Source organism: Ursus arctos, unplaced genomic scaffold, assembly GCF_023065955.2.
Source record: "Ursus arctos isolate Adak ecotype North America unplaced genomic scaffold, UrsArc2.0 scaffold_19, whole genome shotgun sequence".
NCBI classification, from domain to species: domain Eukaryota; kingdom Metazoa; phylum Chordata; class Mammalia; order Carnivora; family Ursidae; genus Ursus; species Ursus arctos.
Window position 1 is genome coordinate 30260866 of NW_026622863.1, and position 23554 is coordinate 30284419.

The 23554-nt window shown below is 47.0% G+C and overlaps 1 protein-coding gene across 5 annotated transcripts in view; it reads right to left on the reverse strand.

Moving 5' to 3' along the window:
* Positions 1-271: 271 nt before the first annotated feature.
* The window catches only part of ADAMTS18 (ADAM metallopeptidase with thrombospondin type 1 motif 18), a 137421-nt gene continuing 114138 nt past the window's right edge, over positions 272-23554 (reverse strand). For 4 of the 5 annotated variants that reach the window (XM_057314296.1, XM_057314297.1, XM_057314295.1 and 1 more), the window contains 7 exons: positions 19366-19507; positions 16873-16999; positions 13533-13737; positions 10681-10866; positions 9111-9323; positions 7031-7178; positions 272-2259 (listed from right to left, as the gene is read on the reverse strand). In XM_057314296.1, coding sequence (XP_057170279.1) covers positions 2144-2259; positions 7031-7178; positions 9111-9323; positions 10681-10866; positions 13533-13737; positions 16873-16999; positions 19366-19507 — 1137 coding nt within the window. In that variant the 3' untranslated portion in view covers positions 272-2143. The remainder of the gene's footprint in view (positions 2260-7030; positions 7179-9110; positions 9324-10680; positions 10867-13532; positions 13738-16872; positions 17000-19365; positions 19508-23554) is intronic. The other variant, XM_044382519.3, reaches the window with a different exon arrangement.

A 23554-nucleotide genomic window follows, 5' to 3' on the forward strand; every position in this document is an offset into this window, starting at 1 on the left:
CTAACTAACTTGGATGATTTCCACAAAGGTTGACAAAGCATTAGAGCAGGAAAAAATAACTCTGTATCTCCATAAGATGCTAAATACATCCTTCATTTCACCCTGACTTTTTGGGTGTGGTGATTTTCTCAGACAGAAGCAAGAAAAATCAATCAGTATTTTATCTTATCTTCCCAAATTTTCATTGAGAAATTACTGAGATTCCTAATCAACATTTATACAATTAAATGATCTTGGAAGTAACTTCTAACTTATTCAAGAACTTAACAAATTTCAAAGATAAAGAAACAGAACACTTTATTATAAAACTTATAAAATAATTAAATATTACACATATATTTTGACTTTTCTCTATAACCCATTGTTTTATTCAACATTTTTCCTCAGAATTAATATCACTTACTCAGAGAAGCAAGTGGGAACACATAAGAATAGGCTATTAATAAATTAATTTTTCCTTAAAATAATAAAATGATCATTATATAAAGAAACAAATAACTTGCAGTTTTTCAGAGGGCAAGGGAGTAGGTGATGTGGGATTATGTGTTTCTGATGATAAAATGGCCACTACTCTAGGCCAAGCCAAGTGGACTGAGAGACTATTCCAATGCTATTTCTCTGAGATTCGAGAACGCATGATTTTAATTAGAATGGGAACAAAGGATGCTCTAAATTTAACAAACCACTGTCTGGTTGGCTGTGCTGAGCTGGCAAATCCCTGTTTGAACTGAGACTTTATAAAGCAGTAAAATTGGGTTACATTCATCAAAGAAATTGAGGAATAGAGTAGAATTATATAAATATGCCCTTTTTAACCACATCTCAAAAAATTACAGAAGGACTCCGTCTTGCAAGTTACTTTGGTTTTGGCAAAATAGTGTGGTATTTTCCAATTGAGAACAATTTTAAGCTCATTAGTGCCTATCAACAGCTGGCTTCTGATGACTGAAAATATCATCTGAAAGATTATAAAATATTGTTATTCATCGAAGGATCTTGGCTTATTATGGTTTATTAATATTAACTTAGCAAGAAGACAGATGGGTTTTTCTATTGCCACTCTTTTTCCTTGTTAACTAAATCTTAGGGAAAATTTAAACATGACAGTTGGTAGGAAAAGACCACAAGTGGTCTTTAATTTTCCAAGCAGCTCTGATAATATGTAGGGAGCCTTATAAATGATGGCCTACTCTCCTTCAAAACACTGCTATTTTGCTGTTTAAGCTCCTCCTAGATTTTTACCAGAAATGAACATCTCACCAAGTTTGCTTCCCGAAGAGCAGACTAGAGGCTCCCGTGGACTTGTTCAGCCAGCACCAAAAGTTACGAGGTTGATAGACTGTGTAGGACATCAGCGTTTGCCTTATATGTCAGTTTGTGGGCTTTTTTTCCAGAGTCTGAACTTCAGTCAAAGGCAAATCTTAAGTAGTCCATGTTGCCCTGTTTTCACAATATTCCTTGGAATACTTTTCAAGTTGTGAATTTTAGTCTTGGAGACTCTCTTTAAGCAGAATATACTCTAAACGAAATAATAAAAACAACACACGCACACTAGATAAACGTAACACGAAGCTTGCTAGCCCAGCAGCAAGCACAGTCATGAGCACCATTTGGCTTCCTGGGTAACTGCTCCTTCGGGCCGTCCACAGTGTCCGCCACACTGTGAGCTCCAAGTAACAGGCAGGCCAGGGGTTCCGTCCGTATTTGATTGCTCCAAGGCTCCGTCTTTGACCGAAGTCTTCAAGGACCTTTTCAACACACAGTTCTTTGCCATGGAACCCTCTCACGTTCAGAGGGGGAGTCTCTCCCAACGTTGACCAGATTCCCACTTGGTCAAGATTAAAATGTGACGTATCCCAGTGTGATTCATCACTTCTTCCGTTGTAACAGTGCAAATCAAAGTTATTTTGTCTTGTCTTTTGGAAGTCCGATTGGTCCTCGCTTCCCGTGTTCAAGTGCTTCGGAGTACCATGTGCTTCGGGGACGGGGGGAGGGAGCCTGTCCGTCCTTGAGCGCCGGCTCCGCAGACGCGGTGGCAGCGCAGGGGCAGTCTGCAGGCTTCAGCGTTCAGTATGAAATGTGGCTGGTCTCTCCAGACGCGAGGGGGAAGACCCCGGCCCTCGGGTGTTGGGGGGCACCGAGATCAGCTCTTCCTCGCGCATGACTTGCAGCACTGCTGACCGTAGAATTTGTGGTTGCAGACGCCGTGTTGAGGAACTAGGTGACACCAGCTGAAGAGATCGACACAGGATGGGTCCTCTGCAGGGAGAGAAGACATACCGAACCCCTTAGGAGGAAGCTTAGCCTTTTCCTTAAGGTGAGGGCCTCAGGGTCAAAGACCTCGGGTGCTCCTGCTTCATGCCTCTGAGTGGTTCTGCTCATTATACACCAGCACTGTGCCGGGAGGGTGGGGAAGCAGGATTAAGACCTCAAAAAGGACTATGACCCTTAGCTAAGTGTTAACAGGAGGGGGGAAAGTGGATGTTAAAAAAAAAGTCCCATCCAGCCAGAGATTGATGTCTGATCCTCCCCGATAGCCCGGGAGCCATTCTGTTGCGTCCCCAGCACAGCAGGTGAGGAATCCCCGGGGATCTTGTTAAACCGCTGCTTCCGATGCCGACGTCTGGGGTGAGAGCTAAGGTGCTCTGTTTCTAAAAAGCACCCAGGGGCTGCGGCTGCTGCGGCTGCTTGCGCCACGGACCTGACTTTGGGGAACAGGAGGCCCAGTGGCAATACTCCATGTCGATTTAAATAAATCTCCAAGCCAGTTTGCAACTGAGTGAATTATTTAAGTCAACAGGAGTCTTGACTTCTTTTGTTGACAGATGGGATTATGGACTGGAAGCAGAACGTTGTACGTCAGGGATTCGCACCCAGAAGGGCCTCTCGAGACACAGAACGCAGGTGAAGTTGTAAGATTTTCTTTCTATAAACCTCAGTGCACATTTTAAGAGTCAGGGCCTTCGCTGTTTTACTGGATTGTCAAGGAGTTTTGACTTCAGAAGTGTTTATGGTCTACACTATACATAAATAAGGCTTCTCATTCATGGTTGAAGTATTTTCCCCTTCCTCTATGCAAGGCTCAAAAGTGACTTTACCTTCACCTTGCCCAGCACCCCCTACTGCCCGCAGGCACCCATCTACCTCCCTTTTAAAATTATCCTTAAATAGCTCTGCTCTGTGTCCTTGGACGTGGCTTGCAAGGCTCTCAGCTCTCCTGTTTCTTTTCCTGCTGTTCCTGATTTGAATCCTGCCTCTCTCTGATTGATTCATAACTGCCTACAGTTCCTTCCCATACTTTTGTTCTTCTGCCTAAAATATACCCCCCCATCTCATAGTAGCCCCACTGATCCTTTGAACAGATAAGTCGGTTCATGTCATGTCTCAGCCCCAAACTCTCCCTTTGGGCCCTGCATCCACCCAGGGTGAAAGGTTTACCTTATAGTGGCTGACAAGGCCCTAGGACCTGGTTACCCCACTACCGCTTGACCTCATCCTCCTCTTCTCGTCCTCTCCCTGACACGGCCACATGGCAGATGCCCTAACATGCCAGGCATACTGGGGCTTCCCCCAGACATCCACATCCCTTCTTTTCCTTTAAGTCTCTGCTCAAAGGTCACCGAGAGTAGGGCCTTCCCAGACTCCCCCATACAAGCAGCGTGTTCCGTGGCCTCCCAGAAAACACGCCCCACTCCCCACCTTCCTTTATTTTTCTACCTCGGGCCTGTCCGTGCTCACCCTATGCTGTGCTGTCTTATTGTCTGGCTCCTCTCTAGAGTGAGTCTCCTTGAGAGCAGGTTTTTCACCTACTGTCCTCATTCTTTATGCCCAATGCTTGGTGCCTGTCACAAAGTAGCTGCTCAAGAAATATTTGCTAAACCAGCTCCCCTGTAACCATCACGGCTGAAACAACCACTGTGAAACCGACGGTGTCTCGACTTGCGTATAAAGGTGAACTAAGGGGCATTTTTTTTTTCTTTTCAATAACTACTGGAGATAGAGTCTAGAGCATTTTCTGGCAGGTTGTTAAAGTTATGAGAGGGAAAAGAAGGCCCTGAGCATCGAGGTGGTTTACTGACGTGGCCCATCACGGGGACAGGGATGGGGCCCGAGAGAAGGGTGTGGGATCTGTTACCGTAGAGAAACAAGTTGCATGTGAGGTGAACACTCGTCTAAACTGTTTGCCTGTAATCTGTGTGTCTGTATTTTCATCTCCGGTTCCTTTCAGTATACACTCGAACAGCATCTTCTCTCCCAGTCAGTCAGCACGTGGCCTAACCAGCACGCACATCTGAGTCCGTTTCTGTTTAAATTGTAGAGATTATCCTCTTGCTGCAGTGGAAAGACTGCATCAGGATAAGAACGGATCCCTAAAGCCATGGTCCTAACTGCACTGTGGTATCGACACCCGTCTTGAGATAGGAATAGGGTATCAGCCGGCTTCTGCTGCTTGTGCTATGAGCTAACTAACTGTAAGTAGGGGAGCAGAGGGACGTGTACCGTGTGCCATCAGTACGAGCACTGTGTTTGGGGTTATTCTAATGATTACTAATAGCTGGTTATTTGAACTTCTGTTGTCAGTCACGTATTTCATGTGTGCTCCTGAGGATGACCTTGGAGTCCCCTTTGCCTCACATCCTGCATGCAGACAGTTGACAAATATTATTTATAAGCTCAGTCTTCAGAATGTACCAGCACCCAGCTTCTGCCACTACAGCCGCTGCTCTAAGGGAACCTCCTCCTGACCAAGAGTAGACAAGTGCTCCTTCCGCTCTGGGCCCCTCCGCTCTTCTCTAATCTTCCCACAAGTCAGATCCCACTGCCCCTCTGCTCCAGGTTCTCGATCAGCTTCACCTCACTCAGGGTTAAATGTGAAGTCCTTACAAGGACTGACAAGGCCTCTGGGACCAGCTTCAGCTAATCACCTAACCCCTGTCCACTTTATACATCTGACTGCAGGTGTCTTGCTGTTCCTTGATCAGATTCACACATTCCCACCTCAGGGCCTTTGCATGTGCTGTTCCCCCTGCCAGGAATACTCTCCTAGATACATTCATAGCGCACCTTCCTTTAGGTCATCTTCAGGTCCCTGCTTAAATATCACATCATCCAGGTGGCCTTGCCTGACTAGTCTGTTTAAACTGGTTTTCCCACCCCGCCCCCAGTCCTCCTCATTCTCTATACCCTGCTTCCGTTTTATTTTCTACTTTATTATCTGACATTGTATATTTATTGGTTGGCTTGTTGTCTATTTCCAGATACAAGGTGGAAACTTTGCCCATTTTGTTGTCTTATCTACAGTCAGACACCAGAACAGTTCCTGGTTCATGGTAAGTACTGAATGTGGAAAAATGGAATCCTCTTACTTTATACAGTACCCGGGCTTGTGGCTTTCATATTTGCCTTCTTACTTTACTACCCTACAAAAGAGACCTGATTTAGCCAAGAGGCATGGAGAGAGGTCCTTCTTCTAATAACCCTTTCTCATCCCGCCGTCTTTCACTGTCTGCACCCCTGTAACCCATGAAGAACTGACCTCCATTATAACACGGTGACACTCTATCACTTACCTCTGTTGTTATGTCCTCCTTCTCTGAGACACTGACTCCCTGTGGTGTAAGAACAGGATTTTGCCTTGTTTTCTTATCCCTAGAATTCTTCTAGGGACATATAGCAGGTGCTCAGTTACCTGGCTTTGAAGGAAGTAGAGAACCTCACAGTGCTTCACCCACGGTCTTACACTTAACACGCAGTGAGCACCGACAGCGTGCCGGGCGGGGTGCTGGATGGACAAAATGATACCACCAGTGGCCTCCCCCATCTTGGATCGAATGTGTCTTGGCTCTGCCCACCTTGCACTCCTGCCCAGGAGATACTGCTGAGCCATTTTCGTAGTTTTCCCTTGTCCTTTAGCCTGTCTCCCGGTAGCTAGGGGGAATGCACTTCTCACTCTTGGCATGTGTGGGCTTGTCTGGGGCCACCTGACTGAAGGGGGGAAAGAGAAGTCACCGAGGGGGAAGAAGGGAGGAGACGGTTTGCAAGTACATGACCACTTGCTCAAAATGTGTGTCTCTTTCCCCATAAGCTTTCTGCCGAGAAGGGCTGCAGGTCTGGAGAATTCTAGCATTGCCGTGGTGTGGCTCGGAGCAGCTGCTGTGGTGCTGTTCTCCTGTCCCGTGCAGGCCTCAGATAAGGAAGGAGGGCAGAGCGTGGAGCTAAGTCTCTGAGATGTAGATAAACAAACGAGGACAACAATTTGGAAACGCGAAGTGATGGGGACAGGGGAGAGCCCGTGAGAGAGGGTCCTGAGACTGACCGACCACAAACTGGAAAGCACGGGGTAAGAAATTAAACCGTCTTGGCAAAGCCATGACTGCATGAAAAGAAATGCAGCAGGTACAGGGGAACATAATTCTTTAGCACCAGGAAATCTGAGTGGGGCGAGGAGACCTCTCCTGGTGTGTTCGTCGCATTACTTTGAAGTGAGCCGGGCTAGTGAAACACAGTGTAGTTCACTCAGATAATTGTTTCCCGTTTTTGCACCGGCACGCGCTGCACTCCGTTGGAACGGACGGTAACTCGGGGAACACGTCCGCCCACCCAGCGGTGTAACTGAGCCGCTCCTCAGTGAACACGTGGCTTCCCCGCGGGCCGTTCCCTCTCGCGCGCCCACGGAGGAGCGTCACCTGGGGCGCCTGGTGCTTGCTTTGTCATTGGCTTATTCAGCTAAAACAGTGTTAAGAAACGGAGTTGCGAGAGGAGGGTTTCCCCTCCGAAAGTAAGAATTAATGGCTACAAAGCCTTATCGTAGAATTAAATGTCCCCTGCGTAGGTGTGCACACGAGGTCATTTTGAGCAGGAACCCCCCCCAGATCTGTGCTTTGTACACCTGTGGGGAGCACTGTTCACAGTGGTGTGAGGGGCACCCCCTGCAGTTGTTGCAAGGAATAAACTGCACAACCACACAGGATGGGGTTTTGAAAAGTTCTCCCAAGACTAGCAAAACTGACTGGGGTGGGGGGCCCTTTACCTCTCTTTTCAGGAGCTGGACAGAAGTTTGTGTGACAGGCTCGCAGCACCGGGGGTTTCTGATGGAGCAGGCAGCTGGTGGCCGGCCGGCCCTGCTGAACACAGTGGACCGAGCGGGTCTGGACACCCCCTCCGCAGGTCACCGTGCACTGCAGGAGAGCAAAAGAGCAAGGGGTCAGCAACGCTCAGCTGGACGGTGTCCCTTCGGAGGTCAGTGATGTCAAACAAACAGAAGCGATCTCCAGGCTTCAGGACGTGACCTGGGTGCCCTGTTGATGAAGCAGGGCTTGGCCAGAGCCCGGCACGTGTGCTCACATCCACAGTCTGAGGCACATGCTTATCTCGCCCCAGAGTGTGTGTCTCCAGTTAAGTGACTCATAAAGAAGAGAGCTTCCAGAAATACAGAAGCCGCCATAAGGACACAGAACAAATCATCACAGTCTTTAAAGAATTCCAGATAATCCCTGCAGATGCAATAGTGGGGGGCAGGGGGTGGCTCAGAGTTAGGACAGCAAAGAAATAGTACTTCATCCCGGCAGCTTTGGCATTCTGCCCTCGGTGCCCGGCCACATTCCCAGTTGGCACGGTGGGTGTGGCACTTCTAGAAGTCAGATTTCGCTGTCCAGTTTAAAAAAAAAATAGATGACGAACAAGGACTACCAACTTTTTCCCCAAACACAGACATTTTATGACAAAAGAAACAAACATTTTTTGTTTTGCTTTTAAAAATTCACATTACTTTTTTTACTTTGCTGCCGACAGGTGAAGCGCGCGTCTTGGACAAGCGTCATTATACGGGCTGGTGTTTGAGAGGGAACAATGCGGGGATGGAGGGCAGATAGGACTGTTATCTAAACCAGGAACTGGCAAATTTTTTTCTGTAAAGGTCAAGATGGTAAATATTTTCAGCTTTGTGGGCCATGTGGCGTTTTCTGCAACCACTCAGGTCCGCCTTCAACGCACCAAAGCAGCCACGGGCAGTGTGTAGACAGAGAGCATGGCTGTGTTCTAATAAAACTTTATTTACCAAAAAAAAAAAAAAAAAAAGCCCGGGGATGCAAGATTTGGCCTGCTGGCAGTTGTTTGCTGATACCTGATCTAAATAATCTTAAAGCAATTTCCAAATCTCTTAAATGAGTAAGATAGCGATAAAAAGTTGAAAAAGTCCATGGCGATGTAAATAGCATCTAGCATGCTGTCTGGCCGATGAGAGATACACAATCACACTAGTTCCCTTTGCTTTCTTCACGGTTTAGTTCTCAGATCCTCCCCAGGACACACAGGCGCCACCCATAATATATACATACATACGTGTGCATGTACGTGTACTTACATAGACACCTATCTATAGACCTCCGTTTGTGCTCGCCCTGCGTTTAGTGATGGGCCGGGCAGCACCTCGCAAGCCGGCGAGTTCTTTAAAGAGCTCCGTGACATCTGTTGGTTGGACAGGACAAGGACCACAACACACGACACAGCTTCTCTCAGGCTTTGCGTCCCACACCAGCCCAGCCAATCAGAACCAAACCACTGTACCCAAAATCTCAAAAGCGTGCCTCTAACATCTGACACGTTTAGGAGCTGGGGGGTCCTGGCCTGAACTGACCAACTCTGAGCTTTCCCTGCCTCCCCTACAAAACAGGGACAAAATTACCCACTCACAAGGCAGTTTCAACAAATGCCAGCTATTACTACATCATTCAGCAACAGGACAGAAAAACCAAAGGAGTCAAGACAGTGTTTCTAGAATACAGAAGACTCGTGGGGATTTTGAGAGCAGCAGCAACAGTGAACGTGAGGCACCATGTGACCAGCCTGGTCTAAGTGCTTTACGTTATCTTAGGTGCTTATGAAAAACATCAGCTCTTCCGGACATTAGAGTTTCTAGCTGTGAAAGCCGAGGCTCACAGGTGTCGGAACCGGCTCGGGGCCACACAGGTGGTGGCGCTGGCCAAAGATGGCAAGTCATTCGGCCTCCGGAACCTGAGCTTCTGCTCTTTACGTCCGGCCGGCTCCCTCACAGCAGCCTTTGGAGGGCTGCCCCCGTTCGGGGAATCTCCCGGAAATCTGCGGGCGCTCACCTGCTGCCACGGCGATGGGTACCAGCCAGCTGCCACGCCGAAGCCCGGACGGGCGGGACAAGCCCCTCGCTGGCAGGTCTCTTCCAAGTCGAGGTTTGGTTTCTTAATGTGGCGGCACCTTCGCTCCGGGAAAGTGATGAGCTTTCCCTGGAAGGGCTTCTCGCTGCATTTCATCTCCCGCTTCCTCACACCCAAACCGCAGGTCTTCGAACACTAGGAGCCAAGAAAGGAGGCGTTAAGTGTGCGGAGCTCCACGGTCAAGTCCGCTGAGCCGAGGCACCACCCACATGAACTTCTAGGAGTGGGATCCCGGCAGGTCCACCACACGTACTCAGGGATCCAAAACATAAGGCAGCCCCGTCCCTCGTGCTGCTGCAAAGAAACCAAAGGCTAGAGAATTGGAGGAACTGTCCCAGCGTCTCAGAGCTCGTCGGCACCGTGACACACACTGGGGCGTGGCCCCGCAGCGAGGCTCTGCCGGGGTGAGTAGGTAGCTCAAGGTCACATCTGGGGTGAACACTGGAAGGAAAGAGGGAAGTCTGATTTACCCGCACATTTAGCCGTTAGGCTCTAACGTCTCAAAGAACATGGGTGGGAAGAGAGGTGGACGCTTTGCTCTGTATGTTACTTATCACTTAGAACAAAAGGACACCGACGGCCAGACCCAGGGGTTGCTGCTTTTACTGCCCCACACTCTCCCCACTATTGATCTGTTCCCAGTCCCGGCCTTGGTCTTCCTCCCCGAACTGCCATCTCCTCCAGAGCAGAGACCTCGTCCCATCAGTTACTGATGCAGACTTCAGGCTGGGCTCCTCGGCTCACAGTTCCGCTGGCTGCGCGTGCACCCGAGTTTCCCAAGCCGGAGATCCAGGAGACATCTTCACGGGTCCCTCTCGTCTCCACCCACTTATGTCCGAAGGTGGCAATGGCCTCCTTAGGAACTCAAGAAGACTCTGCTTCTCTCCCCTCCTGAAACACGCATCTGCCGTCCCAATCACAGCACTCTCCCGGTGAGCGCCTTGCCCGTCTCAGGGGCCGTCTGCTTTATGTGGGATTGTTCTAGGTGCGCCTTGGTGAGGTTTTCAGTTTCCACCACCCCCTCATCCCACTGTACTGGTTGTCACCTTCTCTCCCCTCTCCCTTGTATGGGGCACACCTTTCGTCTGGAACAGCCTACCCCCTACCCAGCTCTTGCTCAATTCTTGCTCATCCTTCAGACTCAGACTCCCAGAAAGTCTCTCCTGACAAAGACGCCCCCTGGTGGCAAGGCCGGGGGACCACAAGCTCCCCAAGGCATTAGAGATCCCCACTCCGGTACTCTGCGCGCCCTACCCGGGGTGCCACCATACATGCGGGGGGTGGGGGGTGGGGGGTGGTAGAGGTTTGCACTTCCACGCTCAGTGCGATGGGCGCGTCGTCAGGGTTTGGCGAAGGATCGGGTGGGAAGAACGGAGAATTAGTAGGCACCTGCTGTGTGTGTGCAACAGGAAGGCGGTCTGAGCACCTGGGGTCGGTGGGTGAACTGAGCATTCACACACACAACCCAGCAGGACCAACTCGCAGCTCGTACCTCACTCCAGGAGGAGACAACCCACTGCAGCCGGGTGTTTTTGGGGCATCGTCCTAGCACACAGCCCTCCTGGGACTCTGGCCTCGGGCTGCTGGAGCACAGGGTCTCCGGGACCTTCTCTGACGGCGGAGGGCTTTGGCACAGCACTTCACGCTTCCTCACCCCTCGCCCGCAGGTCTTGGAACACTGGAGATGGGGAGGGAAAAAAAGTCATTTGCATGCTAGTTTCAAATGATGTTCTTCCAGGTGAACGCTGAGCACGTATTAATGAGGTATTCAACAAACTTTGTCAGCTTTGAAACCAAATGCCCAGTAAAATCCCTTGCAGTCAGTAGGAGAAATCGTTCCTCCCTCCAGAGGCCTTAAATGCAGGTTAGCATTCACCTTCGACATCTGAATGCCCAGGGGCTGCTGGGTGCCCGGGGCCGGAGACGAGGCTTTCTGTCCACGGCACACGTGATTACCGGGAGAGTGGTACGTGGCCGGCTCTTATTGTGCTCCCGATAGGAAGTACAACACAAATAGCTGTGTAATAGCAAGAGACTGTGACATTGCTACAAATGGGCTGAGGGTGTCCACCTCTTGTTCCTACGCAGCTGCTGCCCCGGAGGCGGGCTGTGTGCTCACCACAGGGGAAGAAGGAAGGAAGCACTCGGCCAGCGTCGGACTGAACCGCGCGTTGGGCCCGTCACTGCTGCACTCTTACTCTCCGGCCCTGCCCGAGAACTCTGTGGGACAGACGAGGCGGGGAAGAATGTCCTCACTTTCAGATGAGTAGTTAACTTATCGGGGTCACTTGGAAGGTGTTGGCTCCAGGTCTGAGTCTGCCCTCAAGGGGCACGTCCCCTCCCCGGCCTTGGTTTCTGATCAGAAGGGCCATAGGAGATGTGCCCCTCGTGCCTTGGCTCTTTGTCAACATGCAAACATCTGGGCACAATTCTAAGCCTCCTCCGAGGACCCACATGACTTCTGGCTCTTCACATCCTTAAGAGAGAGGGATGTTGGGGACGCTATTATCATAATCTGCAAACACCGCAGCAGACGAGTTATTTAACGCCTTCCGTGTGATGACACATGCATGTTGACTTCTAGCCACAGCCTTCTGCCCACCCTCTGAGCTCACGGCTATCGTCCCATTCTCCAGAAGGGCCATCTGAGACTCGGAGCCGAGAGAACGTGACTGAGATCAATGAAACAGCTGTCACGCAGCAGAGGTGGGCAGACAGCTTGGTCTGGTATCAGACGGGGAGATGCATGGCTAACAGGTATCATCCTTCATTCACAGTCAAAATGTCTCACTGGCTGACCCTTACTCAATAGAATTCTTATTTTATGTCTTCATGTTTTTGTCCTGTTTTTTAAATTATTTATTATTATTTTTTAAGAATGATGAAATATTTTAAAATTGCTTCCCAGAGGGTTTTAGAGACATGGTCTCTAAGGGAAGAACAGGTTGAGGTAACATTTTGAGGGTCTCCTTTCAAGTTTGTCATGAAGATGTTCCCAAAAGGACACATTTGATCTTAGTAAACAACAACAAAACAAAAAACTAAGGACGTAAAATACTCGCTCAAAATTTTTCCATGTCAAATTTGGGGCAAGCTCTGAACCAAAGCTCCTTTTCATGAGGTTGCATTTGGAACTGTTTGGCCCCCCACTTCTTTTCCTGAGGCCTACCACACACATTTGGCTAAAACAGCCCTTTAAATTTTCCTCTTGGAAAGTGAACCTCCTTACTTGCTGAAAAAGAGACCAGACATAACACCATATCCTATTTAGACTGACCTGCTGTAAAGGAGTTCCTTCATTTTAAAGCATAGCGATGCGTGTCAAAGGTACTCTTCCCACTGCTGGCTCCTTGTGCCCCTACCAGAGGGTAACATTAAAAAAAATCCCACGTCCTATAATTACAACAAAAGCCTTGATCTGAACTCTGCTGGGGATGTGGCAGAACACGGCTACATTAACCAGAAGTCCATGCTCCGGGATAATGGTCCCTAAAGGAAAGCACGGTAGAAATGTGATCGCGGACTTCTCCCTGGCTTCACAGCTCAGGTGACGGAACCCCTGCATCTTTCTGATGTCTCCATAACACTGGCTGGACATCCGTGGTTTAGCAGAGCCTGGGCTGCCACAGAGCAGAATCCGCACCGTCGTCAGGTCTTGGACCAGATAAACCTTTGTTTCGGGAGGCCGGCCCCGACACTGTGGAATGTTTCTACCAAATAGATGCCCACAGCGTCATTCCCCCTGAATTGGGATAGTGAAAACGCTTCCAGACACCACGTGACAGGACCTTTGACAACCTCAGCCCCCACAGAGCACCTCTGAGCTGTGAAGGGCAGGCAGGTCAGGGCCTCTTCTGACTTTATACTTTTCTACCTTTCACTGAGGGTTTGTGATGACAGGAAGCTTTATGCCCGACTCCCCTGCGGATCCCTCGAACACCATGGCTCTTTCCCCTGAAGCAAGAGCTGAATATGCTCCCTATGCCTCCTTCTCTGTATTTGTGTTTTCTAATTGCTTTGGAGAACTCAGTAGCCGTTTTGTCTGCCAATCCACCAACACTCGGATCCTTTCTGGCTGTGCTCACTAGCCAGCCTCAAGGGCCCCGACTCTGCTTTCTCGACTTGAGGAAGACTGCGCTATTGTGCAGGGCTTCCCAACCTGCAGCTTGCAGCAAAATCACCAAAAATACAAATTAAAATGCCTTGTCACAGTAACTCCCTGTGATCCCCGGGAAAGCATCAACAGTGGGGGGTCCCACGGGGAGCAAGGGTACCACCCATATTTTTGCCACTGTCTTTGTCCAGCAGGAACAAGACTCGTGACTCCAAGTGTCGCCCAGTTACCTGCGACCACGGCCCGAGGCTCCACTGCGGTGGGCAGGCGTGGCTGTTGCAGGCTTGCACCTGCGTGGGTGTGCTCACTGGGCAGAGAGAATGCACCACTGCTTCCTCCTTCTGGAAGGCCTTCTTCTGCACACACTGGATCTTGCGGCTCTGCTGTCCCCCGGCACACGACCTGCTGCACTCACTCCATTCGCCGGGCTTCCAGCTTGCAGTGAAAAACAAAATTACTTGCGATGAAGCTGAGGCTTTGGCTCACCCCTTCCGAAGCACAGACGTTAGCCACCCAATGAAAGCCTTTGATCGATTTTAGAACCGATAAGGGCGATTCCTAGTAATTATTCTTCTATGGGTTTCAAAGCCTAATGCGAATGTGGTCCAGGGATAGGGAGTCACATGTAGTCACCACACAGTTCTGGGCAAAAACACATTCCTGCTCTCGGCAAGGGAAGAAACATGTGCCATTTGGAAACCTGAGTGATTCATTCATTCGGCCAAATCTACTGGGATCTTCGCTGTGTGCCAGGGACTCTCCTAGGCATCGGGGTTGGAAAAATGAACGAGGCAATGTTCTTTCCATTAAGGAGCCTACATACAACACAGTGATGAGGTGGATACGTGAACAAATAAGGACAATACTGTGGGGTAACTGCTGTACTAGACATTAATACGAAGTACGGTAATGAGACCGAGGGGAGAATTTTCAATGGGAAGGGAAAGAGGGAAGGGGATGGGGGGATGGGGAGGGGGCACATTCCCTCCCTGCAGGAGGGAAGGGCACATCCAGCGGCGATCTTAAGAGAAACTATTTCCAAGGAGGCAGTTCTCCCAACTATTCTGGTTATTCTTCAACTTTATGGATGAGTTAGAGACACAACCTCGTGTTCTTTATTGAAAAGTTGCCAGATCACATTTTTCACGGTGTTCTGAGACCTGGTGTGCATGTGAATGAAGGGTGATGCAGTGAAACCTACTAACCCTTTCCAGCAACCGCACTTGACCAATTGATAATGTAGGAATGGAAGGCCTGGCATGAACAAGATCCCCCAGAGACGACCTTATGCATTTCAGTCATAGGAGCGATGTCTGAGACTGACCTTGGTTTACCAGTATTATAAATATCATGTCAAGCAACAAAACCTCAGTGAGACCAAGTACGTTTTTGTTTCACCTTGCATTCCTGCCACCTTTACCAGTCCTGTAGTTTTCTCCCCTGGTTCCCCCCACCAGCCTGAGTGTGAAGATAGAAACCTGGCCTTTCGTCCAGAGAGTATGACACATGAGTTCTGGATGATGTGGGTTCTAAAACATTGCATAACCCATATTCTCTTATTTAAAGAAAAATAATACAAAATAGAATAATTCCTTATTTGTATAATTATTTGTGTCTTGTAAGATGCAAAGAAAACATACTTAGTATTATGGGATTATTAGTTTCACCATTTTCCTATAAAGACGGCATCTTTGTCTACCCAATTCAAGTTCTTCCTTCAGCGACAAATATGAGTCCGTGAAAGTATAGAAAGAGCACACACAGGTAGACCTTTTGCATGCCAGGCACGGTTCTGCACCCTTGGGCCCAAGGCTTACTCCCCATCTGTCCTCAGTCCCTAGCAACCCCACCTCAGAGCCCAGCTCCTACACTGTCCATTCCCCCCCCCCCTTTTTTTTTTACACATGACCTCTTCACAGCACAAATCTCACAGCCTCTCAATTACTTCCTTACACACTCCTCTTTTCCCCTTGATTGTGAGTTCCCTGGTGGCAGGAAGTACAAGTGCTCCAGATCCCCGTCGTCAGCCCGAGGCTGGCATCCAGCAGGTGCATACGACATGGTTGTCGCATGGGAAGATAACGGAGTTAGATGGGATGAACTCTTTTGTCCTTGTAACTCGAATAACCTAAGACCTTATTTCCAGTATTATGTCTGGGGACCAAAAGTCCCTGAAGGTCCCATTATTCCAACAGAAAATACAAAGATAAAAATGATAAGGTGGAGAAGAAAGGAAGGGAGCAACAGATCCTGCCCATTTTGCCACTCCAATCCTGCAGTCCTTGTGAGGCCTGTTCCACTTTTCAATAGCCAGTAGCTGGTTACTGCAGAGTATCATTTCTACACAGGGTCATCATGGAAATTCTAGAAGTCGGGCACAAGCTAGGCTCTCTCCCTTTTCACGGATTGGCCTATGAATAGGGTCCTTTTCTTCACTTGGTAGAAATAACCAGCAATGCAGTGGAGGCTTAAAATCACAAAACATCAGCTTGCCATTCAAGCAGACTCACAATCCCCCCCCACACACACCATCTAAAGAAGACATGACCCCACAAGCTTCAGTAACACTGGTTGGGAATCATGTCTCAGAGCCACTAGGTATCTTTTAGAATCAGATATTTCCCAGCAAAACAGAAAAGTCCACGGAAGCCCACCAACTTTCCATCTACTCTTTGTGTTCGGGACACAGCTGGTTCCAGATTCTTGGAGAAAAACTAGGTGGACAATGGGGCATACAGGATTGCTGAATAGCTAAAGCCTCAAACAATGATGACTGCACTATTACAAGGAAAAAACACATGCATGTGTATAAAAAGATTGTGCAATATAATTGCATCACCACAAAGCAAACACTACTTATTAAGATGGTCTGAAACATTAGGGAACACAACACTGCTTTAGAAGAAACTGTCGATTCTATATAAATACATCTGGCAGAAGATAAATCACACAAAAGACTCCATTCGGCTGGGAAGATTACTTTAAAATTAGCGTCCAAACAATAGTGTGGCTAAAATCCATCCCCAAACACAGCCGCCGAGCTCCCCATAGAGTGCCATCATCAGAAGCCGAATACCACTTGGCCTCTACCTCTTTCTTTTCATTTTGTGTCTTGCTACTGTGTAATTTGCATTTGGGGTTTCATGGTCTGCATAGTATTATGATTTTTAAATTCTTGGATGACTATATGAAAGTTAAGCACACAGCCACATGTAAATTTAACTAATACGGGATTTTGTATTATTTAACTGTCTGTTTGACTTAGTTCAGAGGAAGCTCTATGTAAAGATTTAAAAATAAAAAAAATTTTTAAAAAGACACGTTTAAATCCCAGGGTTCGGTTTGCATAGCTGGAGTCCAATGAATGTCTAAAGCAAATCTGTGTTTTTTTTCCAGTTATATATTTTAACCTCAATTGTCTTCTTTTCCCTGTTACTTTTTTTGGGCATTCTGTTTGTCTCTGGGTCACTTATGAGCAGAAGCACCAGCAGTGGGTTTTAATTTTCTCATATCACCAAGAAGAGCATCCAAGTACAAATATAGCGAGAAAGACATTTCCAGATGACTTACTAAGCAGGGCAGGAGAAAGCATTGCATATTTTGGGTTCAGTTGCTGGCTTGGTCCTTGCATTGCAGAACGAGGAACTGACTTGAGTGTTTTGATCTCGTAAGCAAATGGCCTTTACACTTATGTAACCTAGTAAGACATCAAAAGTTACAAAGTGAAAATTACGGATAACCAATTCAATTTCATTTCCAAGTGCAGCTTCTGACTTACCACGGTTCTGATGTTTAATTAAGGTACAGAATCCAAATACTGTGTTGAGAACACCTCCTTTGGACAAAATCTGCAACTAATTTGAATCCCATTTCCCCCCGAGATAATAGTTTTCATATTTTAATAATTTTAGTGTGTAGTGTCTTAGTTTTCAAGCCCGCTGTGGATTCTTGAACCACGAAGTGATAAATACAACCTTTTGAAAACAGGGTGGCTATACACGGGAACATCCACGAACTTTAACTCACATTGCATCCATCTACTGGAAAATGTTCTTCAAAGAAAACCGTTGGTAAATTATACAGGGAAAGTCTAATATCCTGCTTTTCCATGAGGCATCTTCTACTTCCATAAGAAGTAGATACAAACAAAAAGTGGAATTCTCTGAATGCGGATTCGTACCCGTCAGCTAGGACTCGGGGCTTTCGGTTTTTGCTTTAGTGGCACCTGCTGCCTGGCTTGTAATGTTTGTCTCCGGACTTCTCATCAGAGGCACGTATTTTTTATGTGTGTGAATAATTTTGTCAGCTCTCCAAATAGGATGCTGCCTCCTCTTTGAATTCTGTTTATATTTACATGGTACTTTTCCTTAAAATGGAATCTGAGAAACAATGAAAAGTCACTCCTGTGATAATGACCAGTTTGCCTGGAGAAGGCACGTACCACCACTGGGATTCCCTAAAGCTAATCGTTTACTTGTGCAGCATTTATTCATTTGGACTCTCCTCACATGCCTCGGACACACTACGGTCTGGAAGTCACAGGAAGGAATCGCTAAATTGGGGCAAGGGGAGGATCTCACAATGCATTTCTCCAGCATCCTGCCTTTGGTGGGACTCATTCCCCATAAATGGCAAATGGATTGAATCGCTCTCCTTCCCAAGGAACTGTGCTCTCCCTGGAATACCAGGAAGTCATTGCAAATGATCTCAAAGAGCATTTAATACATGAAAAACTGCTCGTAATTTAAGAGTAAGTGACAAAGAGCATATTGTAAACATGTATCAATAGCATGGTTTCTGTGCAGTTAAAAAAAGAATACAAAATGATCTGTGTGGTGTGCGTCTGAGAACATCCAACACATGTGATTTTATATTTGCATAAGGAGGCGACAGAATGACACAGACAAAACTATTACCATTGGCATGTGCTGATTAAAGCATGAGGGTCTTTTTCTTCTGCATAGCATATTGCCTTTAAAATGTGTATTACTAAAAATGTGTTACTTCTTTTGGTAATTTTACATTTTCTTCTTTCTGTGTAACTAGCATACAGCGTTGGGTTAGTTTCCGGTGTATGACACGAGGACTCGGCAGTGCTACGCGTTACTCAGGGCTCATCGGGATACGCGCACTTTTAGTCCCCTTTACTGATTTCTGTAAAAAAACTACTACTTCTCAAGTATGTAATATATTTAACAAAGAAATATGTCCTTGTATTTTGTTAATTAGCATAAACACCTGAAGAAGCCGTACAGACCTAAGAACTTCTTCATTTTCTATATTTCTGCTCGTGGCTGGTTCAGGGTGCCCCCGTGTGCGTGGGGGGATGGGCACAGGTGGGTAGACCCACGGTCACCAGGGGCTCTGATAATGAGAAAACGAGTGACCAGCCTTCATGCTTCAGCTTTATGGATCCGTTTATAGACTTCCGTTCTTCTTCTCGCAGGGGCAAGGGGAACAAGTACCGACTTACACACAAATAGATGGTACTTTTGGATCTAAATAAAATGCTTGCCTTCTACTCGCTGAGAAGATGGCTGTTGTTTTCCCTCCCTTAGGAGGGTAATTTCTCAGATTTACTACACTTCCCTCCTGAGAGAGACTTTGCTGGCCTCACCCGAGGGGATGGAATGACACAACACTCGCGTTTCAGACAGACGTGTTACGTTTGCCTTGCGTGTGTCCTCACTGGTGTTGACCCCATGTTCCACAAGCCTCAGTGGGAGGTTCTTACCCGACGGAAAAGTCAGGATAGAGAGAAACTGAACTATAAGCTGAAAAGAAAAATATAAATAAATAGGTATTTTGTCTATCCCCCCCCCCCCCACATTCAGATAGGTAACTCTTGAGTCCTGGTTATGAATGACTTGAATGCTGAGACTTGGTTCCCTTGTACATAGGAAAATCCTTAAAGAGGACAATAGTATTTGCTTTTAACAAGGATGGTTCCCAAAAAAGACAGCTCTTTTGTTGCTTATTTGAATCATACAATTCAAAGAGGTCTGAGATCGATGGACCTGTTTTGAGAAGACACTTGGAAGGGCGAACTGGAAAATCCCCTACCTCCCCCACAAGAGACGGAGCACGGAGACTGCACTGTGGTCCAGGCATGGCTGTGTCTTTTTGAGGCCGGCTGAGTTCCATTCGTGACCTTGGGAAGTGCATACTTCCAAGCTATCCCCGGATTTTTGCCTTGCATCAGGACCTGGACAGCGTAGATACAAACCAGAGATGAAGAGACAGGTCAGACCCTGGAATTCCAGAAATCTCACCGAGCATTTTAAAGATATTTGTATGACATTTTGACCTTCAAGTTGGCTCACGCCATTGTTCCCAAGTATGTTTTATGTTGGTTTCAAGTTTTCCCTTGATACTTTCAAATGTGTGTTTCCATATCATCAAAGCTGTGATTTAGACGGATGCTAAATAGGAAACATGACTTGACATTTGCTGTAAGCCCACAACCCTCAACTCTATGTATATCCATTAATAACGCAAAAAAAATTTTTTTACAATATATTGAAGGCAATAAGGTTATATTATGAGGTCTCGACCTTCCCATTAAGCTTGAAAGCCTAGCATGGTACGAACACACAGTGGTGCCTCACAGAAATGGTTGAAACTGAATCTACATATATCTATTTTTAAGATTTGTCCTGGGCCACAATTTACAATCCTTCTCCTGGGCACGAGGGAGGCACTCCAAAAACCACAGAATACCCCCCTTAGAGTTACCTATCATCAGTTTTAGAATCCAAGCAGGTTTCCAGTAGGATTTCCAAAGAGAATCTGTCCAAAGAGAATGTGTCTGTTGATTTTGTACCAGGATGAACAGGTAAGACAAAAAGAAAGAGGATCAGAAGTAGGGATTGGTAATGTATATACTGGAACAGATTTAATCTCAAAAGGACTTAGGATACGTGAAAAGATGCCCAACGTCACAGGTCATCAAGGAAATACAAATCAAAACTACAATGAGGTATCACTTCGCACCTCTCAGAATGGCTAAAATGAACACAAGAGACAGCAGGCGTTGGCGAGGATGTGGAGAAAGGGGAGCCCTCTTGCACTGTTGGTGGGAATGCAAACTGGTGCCCCCACTGTGGGAACAGTATGGAGGTTCCTCAGAAAGTTAGAAATAGAACCACCCTATGATCAGCAATCACACTATCATTCACCCCGAGAATACAAAAATACTAATTCAAAGGGATCCATGCACCCTATTGTTTACAGCAGCATTACCTACAATAGCCAAAGTATGGAAGCAGCCCAAGTGTCCATCAGTAGACGAATGGATACAGAAGCTGTGGTGTATACATGCAATGGAACATTACCCAGCCATACAAAAGAACGAAATCTCGCCATCTGCAACGACATGGATGGAGCTAGAGAGTATCATGCTAAGTGAAGTCAGTCAGAGGAAGGCAAATACCATATGATCTCACTCATATGTGGAATTTAAGAACCAAAACAAACGAGCCTAGGGGGCAAAGTGAGAGAAAGAGGCAAACCAGAAGGGGGAACGAACCACAAGAGACTATAGACTCTGGGAAACAAACTGAGGGCTTGAGAGGGGAGGAGGGTGGGGGAATGGGACAGGCTGGTGATGGGTATTAAGGAGGGCACGTATTGCATGGTGCACTGGGTGTTATATGCAAACAATGAATCATGGAACACTACAGCAAAAACTAAGGATACACTGTATGGTGACTAACATAACATAATAAACTAAAAAAAAAAAAAAAAAGAAAGAAAAAAAGAGGCAAACCAAGAAAGAGAGTCTTAACTCTAGAGAACACACTGCGGGTTACCAGAGGGGAACTGGGGGGTGAGATAGGTGATGGGGATTAAGAGGCGCACCTGTCTGCTGAGCACCGGGGGACGGATGGAAGGGCTGAATCACTGTACTGTACGCCTGAAACTCACATTACACTGTATGTTAACTCACTGAAATTGGAATAAAAACTTTTTTAAAGGGGTGCCTGGGTGGCACAGCGGTTAAGCGTCTGCCTTCGGCTCAGGGCGTGATCCCAGCGTTATGGGATCGAGCCCCACACCAGGCTCCTCCGCTATGAGCCTGCTTCTTCCTCTCCCACTCCCCCTGTGTGTGTTCCCTCTCTCACTGGCTATCTCTATCTCTGTCGAATAAATAAATAAAATCTTACAAATAAATTCCTACAAGTCTACAACATAGCTGCTCATTTTTTCATTGAAAAAAACTGACAAGAAAGACCTTGTATAGGATCACACAGGTGACTGCTGAATAAGCTTAAAATAGGAGTAGGACCGCCAACAAAATGTGCCTAAATACTGCAATCTGTCACCTTCTGTCTGCGGCAAACATTATGCGTCTCCCTTCCTGATGCTCTCTTAAGTATTGCTTTTCCTTTTTTTCCTTCTTTTAATCTCAAACATGAGTATAAATAGCTGTTTCTCTCCCGCCCCATGAGTCTTGCGGAAAATTCTTTACCACTAGGACTAGGCATTCACGCCCCCAAAGCAAAGCCGAGTTCCAGTTAAAAACTAGGAAGGCCCGGCTCTTTCCCTGTCCGGTGAGACCCCACGTCAGGTAGAGCGGGGCGGGTGGCAGCGGCTCAAGGCCCTTCGGCTGCTCAGGATGCTACAAAACGGTTTCCACTTCACTGTTAGCTCCAGCGTCTCCGGGACGATCACGGCGTACCCTGAGGAGTGCGTAGTGTGAACACCGTTGGTTTTACCACAAAACGGATCCTTGGTGCCTCCCAGAAATGACATGCTGAGAAATGAGTCTTTTCTCCCCTCGCCCCCATCCAAGACAAAACCCAAACACAACAGGTGGTAATACCATTAAAATGGACAAATGCCAAATTCTCGTTAGTCCCCAGTGGAAACCTCAAAATCAAGGTCCTAGAGGTCTTATTTTTGAAGATCCTTCTAGTCTTTTTCTTCTTTTTATGGCTATTTATTGCTTATTAAAACTGTTGTTGATATTAAGCACACAATTGAGAGTTTTATTCACAATCAAACTAGAATTTGGAGAGAGGTTTTACATTCTGAAAGGAATCTTGATGCTCATTGATATTTCAACTCAGTTCCCCCTTCAATTAAAGTAGTATCTCATATGTAATATTTTGAGTTTGTTTTCTTTGTGCCATATCTCTTTAAGCAGAATCTCTTGGTACAGAGATCTCGCGAGGAGAGAATAATGCCGTGCACCCGTCCACGTGTGGCAGTAAGATGTAGGAGAAGTACATGGAGTTGTTTGGGGAGCTGTAGTGAGCAATAAGGCTCCCAAGGGCAGGATCATTTTATAACACATGGAATTGTATCACACACACGAGTAAGGGAGACAAGTTCAAGTGTTAAGCATGACAGAGAAAGAAATCCACTTATCTCCATTTCCTAAGCCCACCCCATTCTCTGCCCTTCAAACTAGATCCTGGTTTTGGGGTCCCCAGTGGAAATGCACAAAATATTAAAAATATTAGTTTTTGCCTTCTGAGCTCGAAAGACTTACATTCTGGTGATTTGAGAGGGGCTTAACACACTTTCAATGGGCACTGAAAATATAATCGGTTTTCACCTTTTAGACAGACTCTAGAATCTAAGCCACACGTGGACTGTGATTTCACCGTAAAACATTTAAAAATGTCGCTGTGAATAGCAGGGTGTGTTCAGGAAAAAAAAAAATTAAGTACATCAAAGTGTCATTACTATTAAACACAACCAATCAAGATGTCAAGTTTCCCTCAGCCTCCAGTAAAGCTAGCCACAGAGGATCACCGAGGCCACCAGCAAGAAGAGAACGTACGCGGTCCCCCCGTGACACTTCTTACTCCATCGGTACTCGTGAAACTCCAGCTCTCGCACCCTCACCCAGGACGCCCGACCCTAGCTCCTGTTTGGTCCAGGTTTTCCACTAGGCTCCAGATCCCATCTGCCGTCACCCACTTACGGAGACCGCTACTACAGCCGCCCCTTATTTGAGCTTCACTCAAATTTCTCTCTTAGGTCTTTCCCATCAGTCCAAGCATGCTATTCTCTCTCTCTCATTTTAAAAAAATCTCCACACACGTGGGATATATCTCCACATATCCCTCCAGCTCAGATCTAATTTCACTGATTCCCTTTATAGGAAAAATCCCTCAAAGAGTTGTCTTTACTCTCTGTCTCCATATCTTTTCTCATTCACCCAGGAGCCTTCTGGCTCAGGCGTCCCTCGCCAACACATCACCGAAACCGCTCTTTCATGGGCACCCTGCCAGATCCAATA